This window comes from Colletes latitarsis, chromosome 2, assembly GCF_051014445.1.
Source record: "Colletes latitarsis isolate SP2378_abdomen chromosome 2, iyColLati1, whole genome shotgun sequence".
NCBI classification, from domain to species: domain Eukaryota; kingdom Metazoa; phylum Arthropoda; class Insecta; order Hymenoptera; family Colletidae; genus Colletes; species Colletes latitarsis.
The window spans coordinates 3,884,833-3,910,200 of record NC_135135.1 but is presented as its reverse complement, the minus strand read 5'-3'; the positions used below and the strand labels follow the sequence as shown (position 1 = coordinate 3,910,200).

Genomic DNA, 25,368 nt, shown 5'->3' with positions numbered 1-25,368 from the left:
ATAAATCTAGTGTCTCGAAAGCTTCGATACGAAATCGGTATTCTTCTGCGTTTTTTTGCGTTTTTAACTTTTCACGCGTAAAATTTCGAATCGAAAAATCGGAAAAAATTCTCAAACACGTATCTCGATAACCACAATGCACCAGATTTTTTTCATAATTTTCGTACTCGATTAAATAGGAGAAATAGGCACAAATTCATTAATGCGAATTTTCTCTATAACTACCCTTCCGAACAAGATAGAGGGTTGAAACTTGGCACACAATGTTTTTTTCTGATGCTCTATCGATGGATCCATCGTATGTCAAATTTGGTTCAAAGGCATATTTGACCCCCTTATTCGGTTATACCCTTTCACAGCGCGCCCGTTGGAAAGTTAAGTAGAATTGAAACCGAAGTGTATTATTTATACGCAATACAAATAACATTTTATGATAGTTGTGTGGATAAACCACATTTATGTTTGCCATGTTTTAACAAAATTCATTGTTACATCCCTTTGTGATTATATTTAAACTTGTCACATAAATATAATATTAAACATATTTCAACTAAAATGTTTTACTTAAAATTAATATAGACATCTTAAAAAAATATTATGTGCGCTTGGTAGAGTAATGTTCAGTCAGGTATGTGTTAAACTAATTCCTAGAAAAGTAAATGTATTGCTGTGTTGTGTTATGCATCTTAAACTATACATACTTTCCTTGATAATTATGATTTTTACACTATTTTAATCATTGTGGGGCATACGTCAGAAACAAAACAATACAAGTGTAAAGCGTAAGGCGTATACGCCCCACGCGGCCTGAACGGAAAGTCTTCAAAAAACGGTTTGACACAGAACGTGTTAATGACACATATTCGCCAGTTGCCAATTTCTCGGTAATGAGATTACTATAAGCACTATCGGTCCATCTTGGATAGAAAACAAGACACATAGATATAAAATGTGCATTCCTGTTTGGTACATTAAGTGAAGAGGTGTACATGAACATTCCATCGATGTACGAAGGAAAGAATGGAGAAGTAGCAAGACTAATGAAATCGATATACGGATTAAAAAAATGAAGCAAAAATTGGAATGACGAATTGAATGGTTTTCTTCAGAAAAATTGAAGGAAGGAGTTATTCGAATATTGTATACAGGGTGTTCGGTAACTGATGATACAAGCGAAAATGGAGTGATTCTACGTGAAAAAGTAGGTCTAAAATACAGAATAAAAATTTTTCATGTGAGACTCTGTTTTTGAGACAATCGGCTTTGAATTTTTGCCGGGTACGCGTGCGCTTGATCATGTCTTGTTATAACGGATCTCGCTATAGATCACTGTCTCGATTGAAGTTCATGTTGCTAAACACTTCCAGTGTCATGGAATTGTTTATTAACTTAAACTTAAACTTAAACTGCAATAATATCCATCGAGATAATCATCTATAGCGAGATCCGTTATAACAAGACATGGTTAAGTGCACGCATACCCGGTGAAAATTCAAAGTCGATTTTCTCGAAAACAAAGCCTCACATGAAAAATTGTTATTCTATAATATATTTTAGACTTATTTTTTCACGTAGAATCACCTCCTTTTCACTTGCACCACCAGTTACCGAACACCCTGTATACAATATTCGAATAACTCCTTCCTTCAATTTTTCTGAAGAAAACCATTCAATTCGTCATTCCAATTTTTGCTTAATTTTTTTAATCCGTATATCGATTTCATTAGTCTTGCTACTTCTCCATTCTTTCCTTCGTACATCGGTGAAATGTTCATGTACACCTCTTCACTTAATGTACCAAACAGGAATGCGTAAGACAACATACCGTACCACCAGTTACCAAACACCCTGTATTTCTACAAATGATAATCCTGTGAATATACTAATAAAAGGCTTGAGTACTACGAAGCACAATAACTGTACAGAATTGAAAGGTTTATATCAGACAAATGCCACAAAAGTGGGGGTTTAAAAGAGTTTGCGCCATCTGCGTAATGGTATGCTCGGTGGTGTAGTGCCGGTGGATATAATACTTCAATGTAATACTATGTAATATTATAATGTATTCGCTTTCCACTCTGTAATTGCGTGTGTTTATGTTACTTTTAAATATAGTAACCATTACATAGACCAATATGGTTATCTAAATATTTTAAAAAAGAACATTAAAAAAAGTACGAAAAAATTAAGATCGAACTATTATTTCCAACAAGATAAGGATCCGAAACATACGGTGTCTAATATCCGCCAAATAAATTGTTTTTAATATGCCACATATGGTATGTTATCGAGTCTCCCCCCCCCCCTCCCACAATCCCCGGATCTAAATCCCATTGAACATCTTTGGGTTGAGATGAGACGACAAATTAAAAAACGACACATAACGTCAAAACAAGAGCTAAGCTTCTGTAAGAATGCAAAAATATAAATTCAAATATCACAAAAATGTTATTGTAATCGATGCCGAATCGTTAGGAAGCTGTAATACTTCTGTTTCAATAAAAACGGTTCACTTTCTTGGTTTTTTTCTACACTTAATTTAGAGATTTAAAGCAGTAGTTTAAAACAAGAATTCATGAAATATCATTATTCGTTTCTGATTTATACGCAATTTTATTATAAAATATTGCCTGCACCAATACTTTTGTCCGGAGCTTTGGTCGAAAAATAACAATCCTCGGACAGTTGAGACATAAAATCGTATGCCGATTGTCACGAGATCCGATTTCGGCTGTTGCAAGAGCGAGATAGAAAAGCTCAGGCTCACTTTCTTTCTCGATTTCCTAAAGTTGCACAAAGTATCGAGCTCACATACACGCAGCTCAAGCAATAATATGTGTCTGTTTTCCCCGCCACTGCGCTAGGCGTTGTAGGAAATTCGTCGTTACTGTAAAAAATGCCCTCGATGCACTCAATTATGCCAAATCTGGCAACACTCTGTATAAATAGACTAGTTTCACTAGTTCTAAAGAGAGTCTCCCTAGTAGTAAAAACAAAATTTTCACATTTAAGGTAAGAGCACTGTACAATGTACAATTTTTGTTAAATTCCATAAACTGTTCACATTTTCTACAACGGTACTGCATTTTAAATAAATAAATAAGCAGTAAAACAATCAAAATCGTTTCAATATTAAACGAGGTATAAACAAGTAAATGGATATTAGAATTAAATTCAAGTAAAACACATAAATTAATACTAATCAGATATTAAATGGTGATACAAAATAAATATATAAAAAAAAAAAGAATAAAACTATACCGTCTGGTTGTCTCATGCCGGGTGTAATCGCTCGAAGAAAGTCATCGGGAGTCATATAAATTTCGATACCTTCTAATGTAGATACTTTTACGGTCGCAAAATAACGAAAAATTTTGTCAGGAGTCGAATATGCTCTCAAACGATTTTCATACTCTGTAATCTGTAATCATTTATTATTAATATATCATGTGAACACAAATAATAAAAAATAAAAGAACATTTATTTACCTTAAATAAAAATTACTTTCTAAGAAATTTTTTATATTTCATTCAGGTACAATACCAAATGTTGCTTTTATATAGAAGTGAACTGTTATAATTGTTTAAAATATTCTTATAAAAGTAACTTTTGATAAAGAACAGACAACAGTATTAGCATCTACAGGGTATTATCGCAAACATGAAACCGTTTATTCAGGATTAATTTTTCACCTCAATATACAGAAACATTAAATAAATAACAAATAATAATACAACTGCCGCTAAAATAATGAAAATTTCGCAACTTTCTGTAACTACATAAAGTACACAATAAATATTATATCAAGATATACTATATACTATATAAAATATTATATACGATTAAAATAGAACTCAGAAACATAAAACTGCAAGACTAAAATTTGTGAAAAATCACATGACCTAGGAAGAAGAATAGCAAACTCTAATATTTTCTGACAAGAACACATTTAGTCTAGACAGTTCTGATGAATTTAAACATTATTAGCATGATTTATGCAAAATTGAAATCGTAAGCACGAATAGAAATTTCAGCGATGAAATGTAAGGGTGTTGGCATTCAGCTATAATTCTAGAATGTCAATAGGTAAAATTTCTACAAGAGTTAAAGTAAATAAATATATCAATCTTTTCGAAGACATTTTGATTCTTTTAATCAACGAAATTCATGAAGTCAACTTTGTTTTTCAGAAAAACAACGCAACAATACATAACCCTAAGCAGATTCAAGAGTGGTTTAAACAATAAAAGGGTATAGCCAGAAGAAAACACTTTGTACCAATTTCTAAAACCAAAATCTCGGCGATAGGCGTAGTAAAGAGGTAATAAAGAAAATCATGTTTTTGCGCAATTTATTTTGTCCTATTGAATACAAAAATATAAAAAAATTCAAAGACGTTTCAGATACCAGGGCACGTAGTTGGGAATTTTTTTGGATTTTTAGATTGAAGAACCAGGTTACAAAAAATAAAAAAACTACAAAACCTGCCGAAAAATGGCGATTACTTATTGAAGGAGCTGCACAACTACTTTTATATTTTTACAGTACGCAAATATTGTTGTTACTATTATTCTCAATTGTTTTTTAATTTTTTTATTTTGGTACGACATAGTGAGCAGAAGTAAAACACGATTCTTTCATCATTTTTTGCGTGTTACAGTAACTTACACGTTTAATTTTGATGCACTCTTTAATATATGAACAGAATTACATAAGAATTGAAAAAATAAAATAAAGCTGACCGTTTAGCGTGATATATTATAAAGTATCGACGATGTGTGCAACGGTGCTGTTGACGCAGCAACAAAATATCCGAGTGTGGAACCACTGGAGATTTTTTAACCCTAAGTTCGAATGCTTCTTTTAGACTTGACTCTTTTTTTTCAAGTGTTAACTATATAACAATGATCTATATTTACTTATAAATGGTTTAAAAATATTTTAGGAATGTTTTAATCTGAAATATGAAAAAAAATAATTTGAAACGATTTTTCTATCTCCGCTTTTTTTGTTATGTGCGTTTTATTAATTATGATTATTTTTTAATATCTCCTGCACCGAAATGAATATGAAAAGTTAGTTCTCAAATCTCTTGCCTTTTACAATTGTGGTTGGATTGGAGCAGAAAATTGTATATTGGCTTACTATTATTTCTCCTCCCCTTTAGATCCAGCAGTTCCCTCCTTCCTCTCTTTCCTTCAAAAATATGGATATTTGCTCCGGCTTCAATATCTATCTTAGAAATATAAGGGTCATTCTATGTCAAATCTATTAACGCACTCTGTGCCAATGATTCTTTTTTGTAATAAACGCGTTTTTAAGTATCAGTTCGATTGTTCACCGCTTATTTTTGAAGGAAGTATCATTGTTCGATGGAAACTACATGAACAAATTATTAATTGTCCTGTCTGCTCTGTGAAGGAAATGAAGGTTGGTGGGTTGAGGGTTCAGGACGTTTACAGTGTCGTTTTATAGTCTTTACAATTATTTGTTTTTCAAAAATAAAGGGTTTAATGGATATGTAGCGCCCATTGTATAGCCACTACGCCCTTACCAGGGTATGAATGGGAATGGAATGTAAGAATAATTTAAAGCGTTCTACTTTTCCATTTTCCCAGAGTCTCGTGCGAGCCTAGTCGTTCTGTTAAACACTTGGCGACCAGAGCCGTACGAGGCGCCTGTTTTCCTTCAAGGTTTCGCCTGGGTCTCGGACCACCCCGATCCGGACCCGGCGAGCTTCTTGACTTTTATTACTCTCTTTCACTGTAGCTAAACTTTCCCTACGCTAAGTATTTACCAGTTTTATTTTTCCGTCTTTCTGTCCTATCTCTTTTTCACTCCCTTTGCCATTAGGGTAAGGCCATGTATATGTATATGGAAGAGAGTTTTAAAGAAAGAAGCTCAGTCTGATATAGACGCGTTCACGGCCAGTCCTGTTAGAGACGTCGTTACGCACAGTCTGGTAAAGACGTAGTCGCATGTTATAGTTCAGATCATTGTAACATTAACCTACATGCGGCTATGTGTTGCCCACACCACACCGCGAATAAAAACATTAATAATTGTGAGGTAGATTGTAGGTTTGTAATTTGACCCCCCAGCCCCCTCAGATACATATCCAAAGTTCTACAAGTAAAACATAATTTCATGAAGAAGAGAGAGAAGGGAACACATGTGACTTGCTATAGAGTGACTAACGAATTATGATAAGGTGTGTGCAAAATTTGGTGCAAATAGGATAACGGGAAATAGTCTCACATCAAATTTGAACATTTTTTTTCTGTTAATTCATTTTTTTCCTTTTTAATTCACAGTTTCTATACAGTTATGTACATCGGTGAATTCGTCTTTTTTAATAATTTAAAAACTAATTTATAAAGTTAACGTTAATTATAAGTTAAGACGAATGATGCTTAAACCATATTTGTAATCGTCGTCACTTTTCCACGTGTTGGGATCTTTTCTTAAAAACGTTTTTTAAGATCAACTTTTAAAATTTCAAAGTTAAAAGTTTTTTTTTAGTGCAATCATATATTTGTTTTCTATATTATTACAGAACGTAAAAGGACGATGTGGCGCTGCTTCCGCCGTGGGTAGAAACTCGGAAAATTATCGTAGGAAGGTAGAAAAGGAAAGGAGAGGGGAGCGTTTCGTCCCAGGCCTGCTAGTGAACTCATGAGTAAGACTTTCTAGCAGGCCCTGCCTTAGACGACTGGATATTGGGAAATCTGTCGAGGATTGTATAGAATAAGGGCCGAGGCTTCTTACTCGAAGAGCTCAGTTTTTCTAAAAGTCTCGACACAACGTTACTTTGACACTTCAGGCAAGATCGAGCTATAATCCCCATCAAGCAACGTACCTACCTTAGCGGCTTTATTAGTGAGTGTCCATTAGACTAATCGAGAAGTAGCTCCTGCTTACGCGCCGCGTAAAAGCTGACATAGAACTTTCGCCGTCAAGGCAACCTAGCAATAGTACTAGTGTTAAGGATTCTTAAGGAACCTTCACATCGCGGGGTTTATGATACAGACGTGATTTCTCCGCTATTTTTGAGGATTAGGCCTTTGAGACATTTTTACTTAATAAATTACGTTACGGTCATCAAGGAAACTCCAAACTCCACACGGGACTTGGAATCCTTGGAGCTCTTCCCTGCCTCAATAGTGATTCACGTATCGTAAACCCGCGGGAGCGCGGTCTTGGAGACTTTGGCTTTCCCTAAATGTTTATAAAAAAGGCAACGTTCTCGCTTACTCTTGATTAAGGGTAGCACTAAGTTTTCGGTTTAGATTTGAAAGCAACTTGAATGAAGCAACGGGCTTCAATTATCGGTATTTTCCCAAACATCAGTTTGGGTGGTCCTTTGAGCATACGGTTAAGGGAACACAGCAAGGGGCTGTTGTAATACGCACGGTCCACGCAGTAGATAGCACGTGGGCATAGTACTTCGCGACCGAAACAACTAGTTCTGTTAATTGATCATTGTACTTGAGCATCGATTAGAATATATTCAAGTAGTTATCCTCACTTGCATTATTCACTTAATACAACCCTGAACCCTATTAATAGTAAAACTAGGGGTATCTCACGAACCCAGTACACCTTTACCGCTCGAGGTTTACCATTACGACAAAACAAGATCTTAAAACTTCCTAAAAACCTACGTGGCTCCCAGGGTATAGAGCCCCTGGTTCGTCCAGAACTTCTTTCTCTTTCCTAACCATACCTAAAACCACCGGTCGAGCACTGCTCTCGACCGAATCCAGGATCTCGTGCCCGTAACAGTACATACAAATATATGTGACGCTTTTCAAAATAACGAGGCTCTAATTGTAGCATGCATGGACATCGAGAAGGCATACGACATGGTCTCCAAACCAAAAATCATAAACTCTCTCATCGAACTAAACATCAACGGTCCCATGCTATCCTTTATCATTAGAACCAATTTTTGATAGGCGACTATCCTGGATCTCCCACATAAAATACTTAAAATATTTCTGCCAAAAAAGGTTAAACATCATTAAAATTCTGTCTAGTCACAACTGGGGCTCCGACCAAGAAATCCTACTCAAAACATACCAAGGCTTAATCAGATCCAAAATTGATTATGGCTGTACCATACACAATTCAGCGAAACCACATATTTTAAAAATGATTGACCCCATCCATAACGCGGCACTGCGATTATCCATGGGACATACCACACATGTCCAATCAGTGGTGTGCTATTTGAAGCTGGTGAGATGTCACTGGAGCACAGAAGAAAATTCCTAAGTATAAAATACGCACTCAAAATGTCATCGACTCCCAGCAACCCCACGTATCACTATATATTCGACAATAGATATTGTGAGCTATACGGGAAAAAGCCAAACCTGCCATCACCACTGTATGTTACAATTAGAAAGTACCTGCTCTCAATTACAATACAAAAAACAAGTATGTAGAACGGAAGCAAGATGAAATCCCCACCTGGCGGGCCAAAACCCCGGAAGTAGACACTACTTTAGCCGACTACAACAAGAACCTCAGATCAAGCCCCGAACATAAGACCAAGTTCCTAGAACTAGACAGAAAATACACATCTTGCAAAAAAATTTTCACCGATCGAAATCCAAACAAGGAGTAGGATACGCCATTATTACAGATGATAACGTTATCAAGAAACGTCTACCTATTCAAACATCTATGTTTACCGCTGAAGCCTACGCAGTACACGACGCACTTAAACATATACACACCTCTGATTCTCAAAACCACGCAATTTACACTGATTCCATGAGTGTAACCCAAGCCTTAAAGAACACCGTCAAAAAAAACTAAAACGAAATTATTAAAAATAGCTTAATTCTGTATACGGAACTCATCTCTTCCAACAAAAAGATATCTATTATATGGGTCCCCTTACACCAAGGAATAACTGGCAACACCCAAGCTGATTCGAGGGCCAAAAAAACAGTCACCCTCCAAATGGAACAACATCCAACTCCTATCCCACTTCAAGAAATCATTCATCATGAAAAAGAAGAAATTAAAGACGAATGGAACAACATATGGAAATCAAAACCATAAAAAATCCACAGCCTAATCACAAACTTTTATGAAGATATTCCCCGCGGTCACATAAGCAATAAAGAAAGAAACGTACTCTCCCCTTTGAGAATTAGCCATTGCAAGTTGACACATGAATTGAGCCGTTTATTTTGAAAGTGGCGTAAATCCATTTATGTTCGAATCGAGATATTGAAGGGTTTGCGTTGGATTAAATTTAAAAATATAGGTAACAGATGACATAGTAGAATAATGTTTTTGGGTTTCTAAGGGTGTCAAATTTATCATCCCAATGAGCATAATTAACATTATTTAAGAAATAATATGTTCTTGATGGCTATGATTGGACTTACGCCACTTTCAAAATCAATGAAATGACGTTTTCAATTCTTAAGAAAGCACAAGTCCATAGGAAAACTAAATTTGCCTTGAAATAAAAATAAATGTATACACTTTTATGTTATAAAATCAAAAAAATATTCAACTTTTATCCTTTGTTAAATAATTTTTACATTAAAATAAATATTGTTTTATTAATTATTATTCAGTCTTCTCCAGTTTGTGTATGCGGGAGGGATTTAAAATAACTATATAATGTAATAAATCCATTAAGTCCTTGTATTTTAGGTTTGTGAGTGGTCTCGTTTTCTTTGTATAGTGGTGCCAACTTGATATTATTAAAGTTTTTCGGGCTTCCCCGTTGCGATAGTAAATCCAATGTTTTGAATGGTCCATCCTCGTTTGTTGTCGTTTTGTAGAATAACTTACATGGATCGCTTCTCAAAAATCTCATCCAACATATTTTAAATCAATTTACCCATTCACCGTCAGTATTTTTTAGTCTTTAAAAAGCCGCGTTTCTGTCTTTCTGTGGACAGGCGCAGTTCTGTGTTTATAACAAATACATTGCACATTGATAATTCAACTACTACTTTGATAACAGTATGCAACAAAATAAAAAAGCTGGGATCTCATAAAATTTTATTGCATAATATTTCCCATATCCATTTGAAACTCTCACAATTGGACTTACGCCACTTTCAAAATAAACTTTTTCATCACTTCATTAACCAGCAAATTTTCGTGTTACAAAATCTTAATGATTTTAAATATATTAGTAACAAGTTGCTTCAAAATGAAACGATCATGTAAAAATGTAACTATTAAGGTAGCTAATTCGATTTTTTTGGAAAATGGACTTACGCCACTTTCAAAATAAACGGCTCAATTCCTCATAAAGAAGACCGACCCTCCCTTCTGTTGCAAAGTTCCCACTTACAGTGCACTAGATTTTATATGACTGCCGAAAACTTTCTACCCAGCGACTCAAATATAAAATCAATTCTAACACGGCCCTTACGTCCGAAGAACATGTAAGAAACTCCATTGAATTTCTTAACGAAACCAACCTCTTCCACAAAATCTAAGACCAATACAGTAACACGTCGATAATGACCACGATGTTGATGCGGCGTAAAACCTTACATAAAAGGAAAAGTTATTAACGTTTAAAGTTCCGCCCGTACTGAATATTTTTCTCCAAAATGCGCAGGATTTCGGGAGTATGTCTATTCACCAAAAATGATTGTAACTGACCCCCGCAACCGAAAATAATTTTTTTAGAACGATTTGAAATTTTTTTTCGCTGAAAAATTTAGGCACCTAACGATTTTAATCCCTGACGGTTTTTCTTAAAAATCCGTTTTTGATTTTTAATAAATTTGTTTGACGCCCTACAGAAAAGTTGTTTAACGCTTTTTTGTAGGTACCCATGAGCTCTACTTCAGAAAAAAAGTTTCAATGATATGTATTCACTATTGTAGGAGCTATGGACATTTGAAAATTGGACCATTTTTATGAAGTTTACCTCATCATAACGGGGTCGCAGGCGGTTGCGAGTTGGGGCTCGCAGCCCGCCACTAAATGCGGCCCCGGGACGGATGGCGGCGGGATGGAGTGGCCCCGTCCTGCCGCTATGAGACAGTGTGTCTACCGGGGGGACCGTTTGTCCCCCCCGGGGATGGGCGCAAAGCGCGGGCACGGGGAGGATATCGGAAGAATGCTTCGAGCGATTCCCGGTATCCTCCCAAATCGTGCGGAAGGGTCACCGTGGGGTTTTTAGTGGGTAGGTCCCGCGCCCGTCATTCTACGGGCGCGGGGAATCCCACACAACCCTCCCGCCTCTCCCCAAAGAGGTGGGTGGGAGTCTTTCGAAGATTTTCCCCACGACAAAAAAAAAAAAAAAAAAAAAGTTTACCTCATCACAATTCAACAAGTAAGTTATTCTAACATGCAGAAAATGAGGAAAAAATCAGTTTTTATTTTTTTTCAATACGGCGCACCAAAATGAAAAATCTGAAAAAAATTGAGAATAATAATAATAATAACAGTACCTGTTTACTGTAAAAATATAAAAACAGTTCTGCAATTCCTTCAATGCGTAATCGGCATTTTTCGACATTTTTTGCGGTTTTTTTATGTTTTACTATTTAGTCTTTCAATCTAAAAATCTGAAAAATTTTCAAAATATGTGCCTCGGTACCCTAAATGCCTCTAAACTTTGTTTTAATTCTTTTATCCAATAGGACAAGAGAAATTGTGCAAAAACATAATATATTCGACCCACCGTCGAAATTTCAAATTAGAAATTGACACATAGGGTTTTTTTTCGATAAGTTATCGAATGACCCATAGCACATTCAATTTGGTTTGGGGACATATTTCACCCCCTTATTCGGCTATACCCTTTAGAACAGAGGTCGGCAACCTATGACCCCCGGGTCACCGAGTGACCCATTTGATAATTTCAAGTGACCCACTTCAGCTCCGAAAATAGAGTATAATATATAAAAATAAATTATAAAACATAAACGTGAAACAAACATTTTCCGAATAAAAAAAATTGAAAATAGATACTAAGAATAACATTTTAGTTCGACTATCATGGGTCTTATACACATAAATGTTTATGTATATAAGATCCATGTCGATTACAAAGTTGTGGAATACAGCGACATTGTCCGAACAAATTTTACCATTATTAGACGCGCGTGTCGTTCTCTCAGTTGTGTGTCAGTTATAGTTATAGCACATATTCAGTAGCACAAGAATAGTGACGCAATTATAGTTACGCAGCTAAATAATTATTACGATTTTTTGGAGGAAATTGAATCAAAATATGGAGATTTGTTGTTACATTCTGAAATACGATGATTAAGTCGAGGCAATGTTCTTAATAGATTTGTAGAGTGTTTTGATGATATACAAATATTTCTTCACGAAATCGGTGAAAATGATCTCGATCTCAATGATAAACAATGGATTTTAAGACTTTTGTTCTAAACAAATATAATGAACCATTATAATAATTTCAATGTATGACTCCAAGGAAATAACCACACAATTTTGAAAATGTATAAGAAATGGAAGAGTTTTACTTCAAAATTGATATTATTTGAAACTGACATAAAAACTAAAAAATTTCATTTCTTTCCCTTGTTAAAAAGGGAACATGAAAAAGAAGATATCGATGAAAGCAATCTAAATATGTTCGAAAATTGGATTTTCGTCATTAAAAGTGAATATGAAAATCGGTTTCAAAGTTTTAAGAAGCATAGAGAAATATTTATATTTATAATAAAACCCGAGGAAATAGAAAAAAATATTTTTTTGCAGTATTTTCAATATCTAAAAATTGACAATTTTAGTTTAAATATGATTGATTTTAAAAGTTCAACGGTATGGACGGATTTTAAGAAATTGCGGAAAGATTTGGAAAAAACAGAAGATAATTATCTTCTCACGATATCAACATGTTGGGCATCACTTCCTACGAAGTTTTTATCTTTGAAAAAAATTGGCTTTACCATTTTGTTCCACATTCGGTTCAACTTATAAATATGAGCAAATATTTTCGCAAATGAAATTTATATTAAGCAAGAACAGGAACAGATTAACTACCGAAAATTCAGATGCTTGTATTCGTCTTAAAACGACTAACTATAAACCAGACTTGACTAAATTGACGTCACAAGTTCAACATCAGGAGAGCCATTGATATCGAACAGAAAAACTATGTTTATAATTATTTTCTTAATAAAAAATATCTTATTATTTACTAAAAGACTGTTTTAATACGAAAATATCTCTGACCCAAACGTCTCTTTAATACTCACATTTTGGTTGATTTTGACCCGCGACCAAAAAAAGTTGCCGACCACTGCTTTAGTATACACATTCTCAATGACATTCTCTATCGTATGATTAAAAAACGTCATTGGAAGATCCATTTTCTGTAAGCTGCTATAATTCTATTGGCTTATTAATTGCCTTATTTTGTAATTAAAACATAACAAAATTCAAATATTGTTTTCAGTTTAAAAAGACCTGAACTTCGAGGAGAAATTTTTAAAATAAACATTTGTTGTATATTTGAAATATTGTAGAATTATACTTCCATCCATTTGTCAAATAAAAATAAAGCAATTCTTTGATATTCAATGTGTAAAACTATCTTCGCAGCGATTAATGTATTAACGTTATAATATGTATTCCGTCATTTTTTTTCGATATGCATGATACAATAACATCAGTAACTTCCAATAAGATTCGTTGTTAAGTAGTCGCGTCGTCGCACAGTGAAGTATTCGGGCCAAAAAGCTGGCCAAAATACGATTTTTCAAATCTTGTGTAAAATGTAAAATTTTTGTTGTGTGAGCTAATGGAATCTTTGAACAACATTGTATCAGTACTATTTTTTTTATTTTTGTACTCATTTTACAGATAGTACTAATTTTTCTCTTCATCCGTTTCTAAAATATCGCTCGGTTATTAGTATCATGTATGTGTGACGAAGATGTTATGTTTACTTGTTCTTTCCAGACACTTTTTAGGTAAGTATACATTACATTTTCCAGCATTTTTCACTTTCTTATTGTTCCTGTGCTTGAAATTATTCAAGTTTGAAGATGACCTATTATTTAGTGTAATTTTCCCAAGTGAGTCCTGATGGCCTTTTTGGCGTCATTGGAATCGATAAAGGTTTCTATTCACAATGCAAAACGCATTAGCTACCAATATGTATTAATACTAAAGCTTTTACATTATTTTTTGTATTGTCATGTATGGAGCAAACATTGTGTATCGCGTCGCGCTTTTTCATTTAACAGGTTATTTATGTTAGGTTTAAGTAAATTTGCTATTGATTTATCATTATATTAGATTATTGTTCTTTTTTATTGCATTAATGCTCATGCCAAAGACAGTATATTTTTTTCTTCCAAAAATATATATTTATGTTAATCCGAAGTTAAATTGTGTTTCACCTCACTAAAGAATGAAATGTCTCATTAGAAAATAACACTTATTTCTTAGTAGCAACTTACCCCGGAGCGATAACAACTTTCCCCACAACGAGATAAGAAGTTCCAATGCGATTAACCACAAAAAAACGCATGAATATAAAAAACTTATTGCAATTAAGGGTAGTTATAGGGAAAATTCGTATTAGCGAATTTGTGCCTATTTCCCCTATTTAGTCGAGTACAAAAATTATAAAAAAAATCTGATGCATTGTAGTTATCGAGATACGTGTTTGAGAATTTTTTCCGATTTTTCGATTCGAAATCTTAGGCGTGAAAAATTAAAAACGCAAAAAAACGCAGAAAAATACCGATTTCGTATCGAAGCTTTCGAGACACTAGATTTATTTAATTACTGTAAATGCATATTGACATTGGTTATGTCCCAGAATTTTTTCAGATTTTTTGGCAGGGTGCATGGTAGTAGCAAAAATCAAAAACCGATTTTTTCAGCGTTTTTCGCGTGAAAAAGCAACTTATACTTTGAATTTTTGTATTCCCTTTAATGGATAACTATATTCTATGGTTTTAAACAATTCTACGGCGAATACAACGGTGTATGGAATAGAAAAACAAAAATAAGTCACCAAATTAAAGAATGGAATAGACCGTTGTACTCGACGTAGAATTGTTTAAAACCATAGAATATAGTTATCCATTAAAGGGAATACAAAAATTCAAAGTATAAGTTACTTTTTCACGCGAAAAACGCTGAAAAAATCGGTTTTTGATTTTTGCTACTACCATGCACCCTGCCAAAAAATCTGAAAAAATTCTGGGACATAACCAATGTCAATATGCATTTACAGTAATTAAATAAATCTAGTGTCTCGAAAGCTTCGATACGAAATCGGTATTTTTCTGCGTTTTTTTGCGTTTTTAATTTTTCACGCCTAAGATTTCGAATTGAAAAATCGGAAAAAAATTCTCAAACACGTATCTCGATAACTACAATGCATCAGATTTTTTTCATAATTTTTGTACTCGACTAAATAGGGGAAATAGGCACAAATTCGCTAATACGAATTTTCTCTATACCTATCCTTCCGAACAAGATAGTGTAGACCGTTAGATTTATATTACGTGTCGCATGAGTTGAGGCCCGGACAATCGGTGCCGTGTGCAACCGATTCGGGCCGGGTGCAAAAATTGATCGACTGCACGTGTCGCAGAACATCGTTCGAAGGATCGAGAATGTTCCGCGGCACGCGCCGAGAACTTTTGCACCCGGCGCGAGAGAAAAACGAAAGGACGATCGGGACCTGAGGTATACATATAAGCCAAGGCCCCAGTCGCCCAGGGAATTTAGTCTATTCGATCTGTCCGTCGATCTGTCGTCCTGTACGTCGTCATATAAAATGAAGAACATTTTAACCCGAATTGTAAAAGTTTCTTGTTACCTCTCCAATTGTCTACAATAGAGAGTTGAAATTTGGCACAAATTGTTTTTTTTTTAATGCTCTATCAATGGATCCATCGTATGTCAAATTTGTTTTAAGGGCACATTTGACCCCCTTATTCGGCTATACCCTTTCAGCTGACAATCTTAAAATATAATAAAAAGAATAAACTAGTCAGGTGTGAAAAAAGTAACTACATTATTTCCTAGTCGTTACATAGATTCGATATTCAGATTCGCGTGCGAGCCGTCGAAGAATACATACGTGTATACATAGCGATCCTTGAGTGTAAATATACATAAGCGAACGGTTAAGAAAGTGAGAAATTAAAACTCAAAAGTGTTCATCCACCTTCCAGTTTACATCAATAACTCTCATTAGTTGCAAAATGTAGCAAGGAGGTGGAGGGATATATCCCTCACCGATATTCACTTCCGCAAGTGATACAGTGACCACAACTTCGTTCTCTACACATCCATATCATGGATAATCTATATTTGGAAGAACGCCTATTATGGCTACAGAAATCACAATAAATCAGCATACTCACAGATACACAGTCAACGCCGGCATCTCGGAACAACACAACATACAAAAACGCTACAGGAACAAGAGGAATTTAGACAACACTTCGATATGAATATATCAGACCAAGAACTTACGTGGCAACAAGTAAAATCTCGGAGAAATAAAAGAAATGAAGATACAGTCTAACCAGATAACTACACAAGAAAGAAACCAGCCTTACACGATGCCAGCAAACAAAACTTCACTAGACTTTCAGAGCTGAATAATAATGAACCAATGCAAGAAAATGAAACCACTGAGAATGTCAATGGAAACACTAATAAAATACAAAAGCCACCTCCAATATACATAGACGATATAGCAAACTTCCCACTTATGTTAGAAAGCTTTAAAACTGTCCTACAAGCGAAGATTTTTCCTGCAAATCAATGTATACGGACTCGATTAAAGTAAACACCAACGCACCAGACGCCTACCAAAAACTAGTTCATTTCCTAGAAAAAAATAACATAGCATTTCACACGTATCAAACGCGTCAGGAAAGATCTTTCAGAGTTGTTATCAAAAATCTACATAGCTCAATTTCAACAACGGACATTAAAGATGAACTAGAAAGGAAGGGTTTTGAAATCAGAAGTGTCACTAATATACGTAGCTGGAAAACGAAAGAATTACATATTATAAATCTGCTTACCACCTTTATCAACAGAAAGTAACAATGCCTGACAATATAAAAATAGCCTCATGGAATGCAAACAGTTTGCAGCAACGCAAACGGGAAATAGAATTATTTCTAAATCAAAATAAAATAGACATTCTCCTAATTTTTGAAACTCATTTTACTGACAGAAGCTATTTTAATATTTACAAGTACAAAACATATAGCACCAATCATCCAGACGGAACAGCTCACGGAGGAACTGCTATTATTATAAAGAAAAAGATATCGCACTCTGAGTCATCAAAATTCGAAGAAGCTTGTCTACAGTCAACTAGTGTCAAAATCAAAGATGCATACAGTACAATCGTCATTGTGGCAGTCTACTGTCCACCCAGCAAGGAAAAATTTGATCAATTCTTTAACACGTTAGGTGTGAGACTTATCTCAGGTGGAGATTACAATGCAAAGCACCCCCAATGCAGTTGAAGGCTCAGCAACCCAAAAGGTAAAGAACTCCAGAAAACAATGACATCAAAAGGGTATAATCACATCAGCACTGGTGAACCGACTTACTGACCAACCGATCCCAGGAAAACACCGGACTTACTTGACTTCTTTACAACCAAAGGTATCTCGTTAAGCCATGTCGAGGTAAATAGAAACTTTGACTTGTCATCTGATCATTCGCCAATTATACTCACACTGAGCTCTATGTTGGTAAAAAACGAAAAACGGCGTACTGGACAAAAGCGAAAACAGATTGATCTCTATACAGAACACTTGTAAATACAGTATTGTCTCTATAGAAACGACGCTCTCGGGGCTCAACGCTCGGCTATATCGTGGACGAGAAACGATTCTTGATACTTTGTTGATGCCTACTGGAGGCGACGAGTGTAGAAAAGAACAGCGAGCATATGACAAAGAGGGACTGAGCGCCTGAGCATCGCCGAATTTGCTATCGCTTCCTTTGCTTCAGGTCGGCTGTAGCGAAACACAGGCGATGTTTATGCGAGCCTATACGAAATTGGTGTTCTAATTCCGACCTCTACCTCTCTTGGTAGAGGTCGCAGCATGAAATACTGATTCTGTATAGGCTCTCGTAAACATCGCCTGTGTTTCGATCCAGGCGACGTGGAGTCACCTGAGCGATGCATGCCTTTGATCGCTAATTGCGTTAGTAAATGGGATCTAAATTGTATATCGTATTTGGTGTCATTTTAATCAGAAAAGTGTCACGAATATGTTGATGAAGTTTGAAAAGAGGAAGAACAAAAATAAAGATAAATTTCGTTGTTGATTTATTATTGTATATGTACTAGTTAAATCGTATCATAACTTCAGTACATATATGTATGTATCGCTCGTTTACTGCAATAGTGATATGACTAAAAAAAATACAACTTGTGAATTTAAACTGTTTAACCAATTTATTTTACTCTGAGTTGTCTCACGATTTCAGCAAATAAATGATAGGTCAATTAAATTACATTTCCTTTTTTCAGATGAGGATATATAATACTTTAAAGAAAGGACAAATGTATATTATAATTTATGAAAAGCAATAATAAAAATTACGTTGTACTTGATCTTAGTTAAATCAGAAAACTGCCACAGACATGTTACAAGTTTCAAAACAAGAAAAGGAAAAATAAAAAATTTGTATTATTGCACTAGTGTTGCCTTAGCAATTTGAACCCGTATCGTATGACAATGTTCGACGACCGATCGTCAAACGCGCCGCTATCTTTGGGAACCGCCCATAGGAAGGCACACTCGCCGGTACAGCCAGAGCTAGGTTCTAACAGTACGCAGTGGGGATAAGTAGAGGGGATACGATATTTGTCTATATCGTGGACGAGTTCTGAGCTTATATAGAGAAAATACTGTAATAATATAGATCTAAATATCCCGTTCAAAATTGCGAACAACTTAGATCAGGCGGTAGAACTCTTAACTAAGACGCTACAAGATGTAGCACATCAATCGATGCCTGAAACCAAAGCTGAAAATAAACACGCAATGAACCATCCATTATCCGTGAGAATTAAAATTGCAAAAAAGAGGGAAGCTAGGGAAAAGTGACAGTTGTCTTGACACCCTGATGATAAGAGGATGCTAAATAAGTTAACCAGGGAACTCACAAACCTGCTGCACAAAACTACAAATGAGCGCATTCAAGATTACCTTCTAAGTTTGTCTCCACGTCAGGAAGATAATTACTCCTTGTGGAAAATCACAAAAAAATTAAAAAGGCCAACTGATCACATCTCTCCTATAAAAATGGAAGACAACCAATGGGCCAGGAACGATCAAGAAAAAGCCGATACTTTTGCAAATCATTTATCTACAATCTTCAGACCGAATGACATACCAATGCTCAACAGCAACTACAGAAACATCATTAACTTCTTTAATGCTCCCTCGCAACCTTGCGAACCCATCAAACATTTCTCTCCCAAAGAAATAGCACACGAAATAAAGAAACTCAACAATAGAAAAGCACCTGGATATGATCTCATTACCGCTAAAATGTTAAAAGAATTACCAAAAAAGAAAGGTGTAGTAGTAACCACACAAATATAAAATGCGATACTGAGAGTTCAGTATTTTGCCATCCAATGGAAATTTGCGACAATCATTCTGATTCAAAATCCTGGCAAACCACCCACAGAAGTGACCTCCTATAGGCCTATCCCACTGTTACCAATCTTATCAAAACTATTTGAAAGATTACTGCTAAACAGGGTAATACTAATATTAACGGAGAAGCGCATACTTCCACATCAATTCGGTTTTCGGAAGCAACACTCTATTATCGAACAAGTACATCGTATAGTCAATGTGATAGAAGAATAGCACATGGGCTTGTTATATAGAATTAGGCAAAACCTTCCATATAACTACTATGTCCTGCTAAAATCATACTTAAATGACTGGTTCTTTCAGGTCAATCAAAACGACAAATACTCAAAAATGTACCCTATATTCGCGAGTGTTCCTCAAGGTAGCGTCTTAGGTCCCACATTATATCAAATCTATACAGCAGACCTTCCTGACGATGAAAACGTACTCGTGGCCACATTCGCAAACGACACTGCGTTCTTATCTTCCCATGAAAACCCTGCGGAGACGTCACGATTTTTGCAGGGAGTTCTTGATAAGACTACAGAATGGGCTAAAAAATGGAAAATTAAAATCAACGCAAACAAATCAGCACACATTACATTTACTACCAGACATATTACGTCTCCTGCAGTCAAACTGAACAGCGAATACCTCGAAATCAAGGACTGTGTCAGATATCTTGGTCTGCACGTAGATAAAAGACTCACATGGAAAGACCACATAAACAAGAAAAGAATGCAACTTAACCACAAAATGAGAACCATGTACCTATTAGATCCTTGGTTGAAAATTGAAACTTACACTATATAATAAACTACTCCTGTATAAGGTCGCCATTATTCCAATTTGAACATATGGAATGCAACTCTGAGGATGCGCCAAGAGAAGTAACATAGATATCATCCAAAGGTTTCAGAACAAAGCATTGAGAACTATATAATATATAAAATCGGAACTTCTAGCCTCAGTCTCTCCTAGATGTAGACAATATAGATGATTCAAGTGAAGAAGCAACAAAAATAGATGATACAGGCGAATTTTAAAGACTTTGACTTATATACATATATTAACAATAAAAAAAAAAATGTATAATACAAAAATTATTTAAGTAAATAAACTATTTCTAATATTTTTTTATTCATATTCATTTTTCTAATTAAATAATATCACAGTGTGTCATTTTTAATCGTAATTCGTTGCATCGAAGTGGTCAAAATAGTTTTGGCCAGCTTTTCCGGGCAAATACTCCACTGTGTGTTGTTGCAATGGTTATGGTGGTCATTTTCACGACTTAGGAAAAAATACCAACATGAGTAGCAAAATACGGGACATAACAAGAATTAGTGCTTGATTAAGATTAGCTAAGAGGTAACCGAAAAATTGACAACGTCACTACTATCAACCTAAAGTAATCCAACGATACACTATTCGACGACCGAACATCATGTCGCTACATTAATCGCTTCACTGGTTCCAAGAAGAGTCCTTCTAATAGTAGGGGTAAAATTTTGACATTTACCATTAGGTTCTTTTTCACATTCACGGTGGGAACATTGTAATAATGACGGAAATCGCGATAGTAAATCCGGTCTATGTACTTTTGAAGTACTCCGTATATAATTGTGTTCGTATTGCAATAAGGTGTCTAATTTAGACTTAAAACCGTTTAAAATTGAATTACCTTCAAATAGAAACTACATATAAATTAGAGAGGAAAATCAATCAATTCACCTTTCGATCTCGAAAACCGATTTTTTCTTTTGCCTTCCTTTTACTTTGATCGTCTTCTTGTCCACGAATCAAGTCTTCGTTTTTTTCATTATTATCATGTGTGTCGTCAGCAACAATCTCTGCCGCATAAACGGTAGACAAATACTTTCCTCTCAAACTGAAATAAAATTTATAAAACAATTTGTAACTATTAATAGAAAGAAACTCGAAAAAGCATTACTACTAATTCCTTAATGGTAAAACTGTATTATTAGATCGTTAATTGCACTGAACAGATTGTTCTGAACTGAACCTTTCACACTACATTTATAATTCTTTGTAATGTAATAGTGTAATAGTTTTTAATGACTTATACACATAATATTTTTAATTACAAATTAAAAAATAAAATTGAATGCCAGAATACAGGCTTTCTCATGTTTACAAAATTATGCAAAATTCATTTTTTGATTTTTTAAATTTTATTTAAATATATATAAATAATATATGTATAGAATTATATAAAATAAATTATTTGATGTATATATTTTAAAAGATAAATAAAGCATCTACTATCGAATTTGAAGTTTATTTTAGTAGTTTTTATTATTAGAATAGTTTCGTAGTATATACCTTACATAATCATTTATACGTACAACATTCAGATTGTAAAATAAAATTCGTTAAAATTAATTAATCATGTGTACAATTCGTAATGAGAATGCATAAAGATATGTGTAAGTACATATATTGCTCAAAATGGTATCTTATCAAATTTTTTTTGTAAAAATATGATACACTAAAGTTTGTGTGAAAATTTTAAAATAATTTGTAAGATATGTTTTATTTTAATATATAACTAATTGATAATGTTTTCATCTTTCCTTATAATACAATGCATATTCTGTAATATTTTAAACAAATTGTTTTTATCTTTTAATTTCTTAACTTTCAAGTTTTCTTTTACATGCTTCCAAAGGCATTAATTAAATTTACATCTATACTTTGGGGTAGTCATTTCATTACACAAATTTTCTTTTTTCGTAAAATAGAAAGCAATTTCCAATCATTATCTTGTTCAATATTTGGCATTTTGTCTAACGCACGTAGTAACATTTGTGTTTATAAAACATTTGCATGTTCATATTTGTCTATAATTCCATGTATCTTGTACAAGGGGCTAATATTGTGTCGAGAAAAGTAATTCCACACAATCACACTATCTCCACCATGTTATAGATCTCAAACCTTTTTTTCTTTTTTACAAAGAACTTGTCAAATCCCAGTCAACTGAAACAATTGAAACTTACTTTTGTCATAAAAAATTATTTTTGTCCTATCAGAAACCATTTAATGTAAATAATCTCAAACAAATTAGACTTTAGTCTTTTTTACAGATACTAATGATTTCTTAATGCTGTATCCTTCATAAAGATTAACCCATTTGCATCATAAAGAAATATGAAAAAAGGCCCATATCACCAATTTTTTTTTCATTATATTTAAGTACAGAAATGACTATAAGTAAAAAAACTTTATAGTTTAGGAAAAATAAATTGCAAATACGGGCTTTACGTCTATATATATATTACTGATAATGGCGGAAATGTTGATTAGTTATTTTGGGCAGTATGATAGTATTTGAAATGTTGAATGCATAAAGCCACTTCACAATTTTCACACTGATATTGCACTAACGACATGCACTTCACAAATGACGCATTAAAGATTGCACCACTGCTTATACTCTACCGTTCGCTACATATTACTCAAAAGATAATTAGGATGCCTTTAGTTATCTATATTTCTTAATCTAACGTAAACATTCCGTTCGGCCACTGATCATCGTGGCACCTTGAGCTTTTCATACCAGTGGTACGGATTAATTATTTTATTATTCAACCGCATGGCTGGTAAGATCTTAAAGGTGCCTGATGTTTTAGTCTCCGGTTTTTGACAGGCCGAACTAGACTATTTCTTATAATTTTAAATACATGGACCTGTAAGATGAATAACAGTTACCAACAAAATTGAGCGTATGCATATGACTCTGGTGATAGTGACCAAAAAAGTTGAGCGTATATATACGCTCCAGTGATAGTGACTAGGAAAATTGAGCATATATATACGCTAATGATGCAAATGGGTTAAACGATGCTAAATGACCATTTCTTTAGAACCAACCTATGTTTTATAAACACAACAGTAAATGATCTAAGGGAACATGAAAGCTTAGTTTAGGGAAAACATTTGGAGAGTAAAGGTAGACTTTAAAGATTATCAGTGGTACAAGTAAAATTTGTGATATAATAATAGTATGTATTTAGCAAATGATAGATTATAAAATATAAGAATAATTAGTTTTTGCATAATTAGTGACTTTTTTTAGAAATATTGACATAAAATATTACATATGCAACTGTAAACACAGTTTTTCTCAGCTTTTCTGTTATTAACATTAATTAATGTCCATTTATATCCTGTTTTTACTTATTTCATTTTGAAATGATATACTTAACTAATTTATGAAAAAAAGGAAAGGCAAGTTTTAGTTAAACTTCATCAAATTTGCAGGATGCTTAAAAGGTTAAGTTACATTTTTTATCAATCCAAACCTTCCCTTATTATTCAATTAGTGTTTTAATAAATATTCTTTTCAACATGTTTTGTATTTGTGTTATTGATGCAACAATTGAAATTATGTATCAGATATATTCCCAAAGATTCATAGTTAATGATTTTGTTTTAATTAAATAAAATATATAATAAAAAGAAGTATTTGATCAATTTCATGGGTTACATGATTTATAAATGATTAATATCATTTTTAAATGACATTGAAGAGAAATATAAATCTTTTGACTGTCATATAGTAATGATTTTGTATCCATGTATTAGATTCATGAATAATAGTATAAGATATAAAATTAAGCAGTAACTTCATTACTTGCTAAAGTTTATGTACTAAACTAGACAAATGATGTATTTTCACTAATATTGTATAAATTCATTGAATAAGTTACGGTTTGTTTTCTTAAGGTTGCTTAAATGAAAAATATAAAAATATATTTTAATACATGACTTACCCTTCCCAATCAATGAAGCTCAGAACGAAACAAGTCGGGATGAAAAATGACAAAAATGGGTAATTCACTTCACGTGTTTCTCTTCCATAAGAAAATTTTGTAAAATTCCTTGGAATTGGATATTGAAAGTTATTAATATTACGAATTAACAAAACTGATTTTTTAATACCTTTTCTCAAAGAATTTAGTCTTAAACTGCACGTAACTGCATTAATAAACATTTTGAACATATACTTGTAAAAGGTTAGAAAAAAGTACGTTTGAAGATCTCTATATAATTCCAACGAATTTTTGTTTTGTTTCAAAATTAAACTTTATCTATTGTAATAAATTATAGCTTCGATTTTCGCTTATTTTTTAATAGCACTTGTTTTTCCATTTCATTTAATCTTAATTTTACTATTTTAAATGTACGTTTGAATTTGTCTTATTCACTACACTTTTCGATAAACACAGATGACTGACATGAAGGAACGACACAAACAGGACTGCAAGCAGTGTGGCCCAGTGTGGCCAGATCTGGCATAGAGCATAGATGCCAGATTCAGCACCCGGTGCAATACTCACACATGGCAGATCACGCGTACGTGAGCTCGTGGAGTTTCGGAAAGTCGACAAAGGCAAAGTGACACATACCCTCTTTCTCGATTATTCCGAAGTTGCCCGAAGTAATTTCGGACCGCCTCGTGGGAGTCGAGAGAGAAAGGCTCACATTTGCCTTCTCGCTCTTAACAACTGAAATCCGACCTTCCGTCTACGGCATTCGATTTGGAATATCGAGCCGCGATTCTCGACTCCCAAGGCATTTTTACTTTCCGACCTGTGTAGGTGCATATAAGCAAAGTACCCATAATGAAAAAAAAATTTTGTAAAATTTATTTTACGGAAATACACGTTTTAAGACCCCCTGATCATATTTTAATTATTGAAAAAGAAGAAA

At 34.1% G+C, this 25,368-nt stretch overlaps 1 protein-coding gene across 2 annotated transcripts in view; it reads right to left on the bottom strand.

Annotated features, from left to right (window-relative positions):
- The window catches only part of Micu1 (Mitochondrial calcium uptake 1), a 274,642-nt gene extending 249,724 nt beyond the window's left edge, over positions 1–24,918 (bottom strand). The window contains exons 1-3 of one of the 2 annotated variants that reach the window (XM_076784222.1): positions 24,429–24,918; positions 21,364–21,520; positions 3,262–3,421 (exon numbers count right to left, since the gene is read on the bottom strand). In XM_076784222.1, the coding sequence (XP_076640337.1) occupies positions 3,262–3,421; positions 21,364–21,520; positions 24,429–24,658 (547 nt within the window). In that variant the 5' untranslated portion in view covers positions 24,659–24,918. The remainder of the gene's footprint in view (positions 1–3,261; positions 3,422–21,363; positions 21,521–24,428) is intronic. The other variant, XM_076784221.1, reaches the window with a different exon arrangement.
- Positions 24,919–25,368: the final 450 nt, after the last annotated feature.